The sequence below is a fragment of the Mobula hypostoma genome, chromosome 8 (assembly GCF_963921235.1).
Source record: "Mobula hypostoma chromosome 8, sMobHyp1.1, whole genome shotgun sequence".
Lineage (NCBI taxonomy): Eukaryota > Metazoa > Chordata > Chondrichthyes > Myliobatiformes > Myliobatidae > Mobula > Mobula hypostoma.
In genome coordinates, this window is record NC_086104.1 from 108454666 (window position 1) to 108460665 (window position 6000).

Here is a 6000-nt window from a genome sequence, read left to right on the forward strand (position 1 = left end):
CGATTTTTGGCCTTTATGAACTTCAGCCCTCTATAATCAATGCATGATCGCAGGCTCCTGTCCTTTCTCTTTACAAAGAAGAAGCCTGAATCAACCTGTAAGGTGGAAGGCTGAATGAATCCCATGGCAAGAGCCTCCTTTATGTACTTCCGCATAGCACTTCTGTCCGTGCCTGAGAACGTGTAAAATCGACCCTGCTGAGGACAAGTACCAGACAGTAGATCTATAGCACAGTCGTTGGGTTGGTGCGGTGGAAGAGTCAAGACCTTTCCCCTGTTGAAGGCCTCTTCCAAATCCTTGTAGACAGAAGGGTTTTTGACCAGCTTGGGTGCTGCAACTACGCCCGAACCTTCCTCAGAGGAATGCTCCTGAGGCCCCTTAGGTAGTTGGGGTGATTCAGCAGCCTTAGTCTCCTTCATAGGTTCACTAAAGTCTTAGTTGAAACAGACACCAAATCACAGTCCAAATCCTCATCCGTATCCTCAGACAACTGCAGCAAGGTACAACAAATGGTCTTTGTGCTCCTGGCATTAGGCTCCATGGTCTACGTTTAGGAGCCCTTGCGAGACGGGACCTGGCAACTGAATCCCTTAGGCTTGACTACGAGAGCTCCCAACTACTTGGTCACCTCCTTGGCTTGCTTCTGAACTACAGAAGCTCTCTCTCTAGTTCCAGCACATCCCCGACTAGACACGGTTGGGACTCGCGTGGTCCTGTTGGATGGAGCCAGCTTGTCTGCTCTTGGAGGCAGGATTGGGTCTCCCAAAGGTTCCAGGTTACCCCAAACAAGAGTATGCCTCCTTGTCATCCACTGGTCTCAGGAGAGTCTGGGGGTCGGAACACCAAGCCGAAGACATATACCTCTTGTAATGACTGGACCATGCAGTGATCCTCCCTTCTTTCCATTTCATGGAAGGGTTACGCTGGGACAGCCAAGGGTGCCTGAGGATCAGGGGTATGTGAGGAGAGTCGATGATATGGAAACTAATGTCCTCTGCATGTTCCTCATCCTCATCTGCAAAATTGATGTCTGCTGCAGGAACTGCCCAGAACCAAAAGGACAACCGTCCAGGGCTGTTGCAGGCATGGGCTGTCTCAATTCCTGCAGAAATATGTTGAGACGACAGGCAGTCCCAAAGTCCAGGAAATTACTGGCTACCCCTGAGTCCACAAAGGTATTCACTGCTTGTTGGTTCTTACCTCAGGAGATCTCCACCTTCAGCATGACACCAGAATCAGTAAGGTTAGGACAAGTGGCTGCTACCATCACAGTCCTCCCGACATTGGATGGTCTTAGCAGTAGACTATCAGTCGGCTGCAGCTTCAGACATTTGGCCTGCAGATGACATGCTTCCCTGCGGTAATAGCAGCAACCTCGACCCCGACACCGAGACCTCCCATCGGTGGAGAGTCTTGTGCAGCCAATTTGCATGTGGTCGACAGGATCCTGAGCAGGAGACGGGCTGGTCATTGTCTGAGCTCAAGAAGTGGAACTGCACTGCATTGAGACCAGGCTTGGGCTAGCCCTCTTTGACCTCTTGAGGTAGTCCCACTCTCGCTCCCCCAGGCAATTATCAAGGCGGATGGATTGATTGATCAGAACCTTTAAGTCTTCTACCAGCTCTTCCAAGGCAAGGGCATCTTTAGTTCACCTCGGAGTCCGTTGCAGTACATAGTGGTCAAGGCCTCCCCTTTCCAGCCACTCTCCTAAACCAAAGTCTAATATTCAATAGTGTAGTTGGCTGCTGAACAACTACCTTGATGCATTTTCATCAGACGGTCCAAGGCTGTGTTTGCTCTGGCGGGATGGTGGAACACCCTCCTAATGACATCCACAAATTCCTCTGAATCTGAGCAAATTCCTGGACCTCTGCTCCCACTGCGTGGTGGCCCCTGTAAGGCCTTTCCTAGTCAAGAGAGAGATCATGAAGGCCACCTTTCCACGCTCCCTAAGGAACCGGGATGGTTGGAGATCAAACACCAACAAACACTTCAGTGTAGAAGCAGCAGCAAGAGCCTGGGTCACTGCCAAATCTCTCCAGGATTAGAAGATGGACTGATTCCACAGAGCGACTGAAAGCCTCACTTGAGTGACTCTGGCTTCCTCCTTGCGACAGATGGCACATTATGACCTGGAGGTCCAGTATCTCCATACTCTGTCTAGAAATTTTCTTGCTGTGGCTGGCCACAAGAGACTCTTACACCCCAATAGGTCTATGTTAAGCTCAATGGTACTGTGACAAGAGACCTAGATGAGGATGGTTAGGACCCAAGTGCTGCAATATCCAAGACTAGAATCGAGTCATGATATGAGATTGAAACGAAGACAGGGTTCTAAACCAGACTCTAGGTGAGAATCCAAAGTTGAGCTGATGATTGAGCACCGAATCGCAGTTCATGGCTGCCAATTAGAGGATCGGGCCTGAATCTTTAAAGGGGCCTAGCCAGCTATCCCTATTCCAGAGAGTTAGAGTGTCTAAACTCCAGAGGCCGGCGTGGTTGGGTGTGTGTCGTAACAGCAGAGGCCCTTCTGGAGATATGTGCTTAAACATTAGCCACTGGAAGTTAGCCAATGTTGTTCTGTTGTTTAAAAAAAAGACAGCAAGGGTACACCAGGTAATTATAAACTAGTCAGCCTGACATCAATAGTGGGGATGTCAGTGGAGGAAATCTGAATGACAGTATCCACAAAGATAGATAGACAGAACCTGATTAGGAGGAGACACCATGGCTTTGTGTGTGGAAAATTATACTTGACAAACATTTTAGAGTTTATTTGAAAAGCTCAATGATTGGACCTTAGCAGGGCCTTCAACAACATCCCACATGGTAAGCTAGTCTTCAAGGTTAGATCCCATGAAATTCTGGGTGAGCCAGTTAGATGGAAACAAATGCAGCTTGGAGGTAGGAAGCAAAGAGTAGTTGGAGGTTGAAAATTGTTCTTGGAATGGAGACCACTGACTAGTGGTGTTGGGATCCTTGTTATTCATTATTTATGTCAATTATATGCCTGCAAATACACAATGCTTGAGCTGTAAGTTGCAGTGACGCAAATTTAGAGGTGTTGTTGATAGTGAAGAATGTTATCATTGATAACAAGGGGATCTTAGTCAGTAGGGAAGTGGCCCAAGGAGCAGCCAATGGATTTCAATACAGATCAGTGTGAAGCAATGCATTTCGGAAAGTCAAGCCAGCATAGCACCTTTACCATAAATGGTAGGGCACCAGGGAGTGTAATGCCACAGAGGGACCTGGGAATATAAATGCATAATTCATTGAAGATAGTGTAACAAGTAGATAAGTTGATGAAAAAGGCATTTAGCACACTGTCCTTCATCGGTCAAGTCACTGAATATAGGAGTTAATACATAATGTATAAGTCCTTGGTGACGCTGAACTTGAGTGCTGTGACAACCCTGTTATAGGAAAGACGTGGTTAAACAGGAAAAAGATTTATAAGGATATTGCCAGGAATATAGAGTCTGAGTTAAAGGGAAAAATTGGCTATGTTAGATCTTTATTCCTTCAATTTTTGGAGAATGAGGGGTGACTCTATTGATGTGTATAAAATCACAAGGGGCATAGATAAGGTGAACCTTTTCTCCAGGATAGGGGAGACCAAAACTGGAGGACATACAGTAGGTTTAAGCTGAGAGGAGAAAGATTAAAAAGGGACTGTGGGTCAGCTTTTTCAGAGGGGATCTAAGTATATGCGATGGGTTGTCAGAGGAAATACTTGAGGCAGGTACAATAATTTCATTTAAGAAGCATTTGGACAGGTACATGCAAAGCTGTGGTTTAGAGGGAGATGGGCCGAACATGGGAAATTGGAACTAGATGGCTGGCATGGAGTTGTTGGGCTGAAGAGCTTGTATCTGTGCTGTACTGAGCCTGTATTGCTCTATAACACAATGACTTTCAGTGGCTGTGTTAAAAAAATTATCGATAACATCTTAAGACATAGGAGAATAATTAGGCCATTCAGCCCATCAAGTCTGCTCCACCATTCAATCATGGCTGATTTATTTTCCCTCTCAGTTCCATTCTCCTGCCTATTAATATTTTCATCTGGCTACTCCTGATGCAAATTGGAACCAGCCTTCCTCTACTACGTTGTCGTCGTCGTCTGAACCCTTGGTGCCCAGTTGGCACATGGGGCCTCCACGAGGGTCTTCCTTTTCTACCCCAACTCTCAACTCGTGTCACCCCACTCCAAGTGGTTCAAAACCTTGCTTAATAATATGGGCCAATTCATGGAACCACTTTGATTTTCTTCCTGTAGTTTGCTTTACAGAATATTAAATATTCAAAATACATTCATCCCTGTATAAAACTCAAAAGAAATATATATAGTTAATGATTTGAAATAGCAACGTTCCTCAGTTGCCAAAATTCTACCAAGGTTTGTTAATCATCCATTTCAGTACCTTCTAATATATAAATATCTATAAGACATACTCGCCAATTCATACATTATTTATGATTCACAATTTTCTTTTTTTCTTTTTAGCCTTGTGATTACTTTAGATTTAAAATACTGCAGTTACCTCATCCTTGAGGTATAAATGTCAATGTCAGATTTAGAGACCTGCTCGATTATTGACCTTCAAACAACAGCTTGGTATTTTAAGAGAACGGTTAAATATAAATATCTTTCCTACCTATAGTACCGATCATCTTTGTAAGGAGTCAGTTCATCCTTTAAATCCATGTAAGCGCCTTTCACCTTCTTGTAGAAATATTTCAGTTCCCTGTAGAGAGGATTTTCAAAGGAAAGGTAATCTGCCTCCATAGCTTGCTCCTTCTAGTACATCAGCAATCCTCTTTCAGCTTTTGTAACCTCTGGAAACAATGAAGTCATCAGAATCCAAGGAAACATCGCCTTTATTTTTTTGTATTGAAAGCAGATCATCCGGCCTTTTGTTCAGATGTGATGATGATGTCGGGTGGTAAAATATACAGAGCCATCTGTGCATGGATGAGATGCAAACTGCAGTTCTGGCAGCTCAGTGATACAAACAGTGAGCAGGCACATTAACCCTTTCCATCCATCCTCACGTCACTGCTGCCTGAATGCAGCACGTCCATTCATCTCCAAGAGGGCAGTATTTGAACTGAAAATAACAATGTATATCCCTGTTGTTCTACCAGACAGACCTAACTCATACATCTCAGTGAAAAGATCATGCGTCTTTGAACAGCCATCCACATTTTATTTTGGATGTTCATATCCCAGTAGTAGTTCATATTCACAGGGATTAGAAGTTTTGGAATAAAGATCCTTAAAATAAGAAGACAGAGGGAGATGAAAAGAAGCACACAATATAATCAGAGATACAGAATTGCAGATGTTGGAATATGGAGCAAAAACAATTTGCTGGAGGAACTCAGCAGGCTGAGCAATATCTGTGGAGGCAGAGGATATATAATGTTTCAAGTCATGATCCTGCATCAGGACTGAGAATGGAAACAGGAGGTAGCCAATATAAAGAGGGAGACAGAGTTTATAAACAATAGTGTAGCAGTTACTGAAAACGACTCAGGGACTAAGAATGGGGGATTGACACTATATGACGTGCTATCCACAATAACGAAGTTCCAAAGTTCAAAGAAGTACGTTCGATCTCTTATTACAAAACCAGCAAAGACAAACAGTGTTGTGCCAATACAAAACTAGCAATATAGCAAAATAAGCGATATAATAATGACATAACAGTGATCTAGTGGTAGCACTAGCATTCTAAGAAGTGTTCTAAGAGCAGTCAACAGAAAAAATCACCCAGACCTCTTTAACTGCAGCCTGACTAAATTGAACTTAGGCAAAGCATGAATATATAACTACACATTCACTTTTTTGCCCCAACCCATGTGATACATTATCCACAATAAACATGCAAAGCAAAATACAGACAGACAGACAGAAAATAGGTAAATGGCTCCTGCAGATAGGTGGATCCAGACAAGAGGCCTATCACCCACATAGTATATCCACATGGTCTC

At 44.0% G+C, this 6000-nt stretch overlaps 1 protein-coding gene across 1 annotated transcript in view; it reads right to left on the reverse strand.

Moving 5' to 3' along the window:
* Positions 1-5003, reverse strand: part of tmem181 (transmembrane protein 181) — a 142024-nt gene extending 137021 nt beyond the window's left edge. The window contains exon 1 of the mRNA XM_063056587.1: positions 4662-5003. Within this exon, the coding sequence (XP_062912657.1) occupies positions 4662-4792 (131 nt within the window). The 5' untranslated portion in view covers positions 4793-5003. The remainder of the gene's footprint in view (positions 1-4661) is intronic.
* Between the last annotated feature and the right edge of the window lie 997 nt (positions 5004-6000).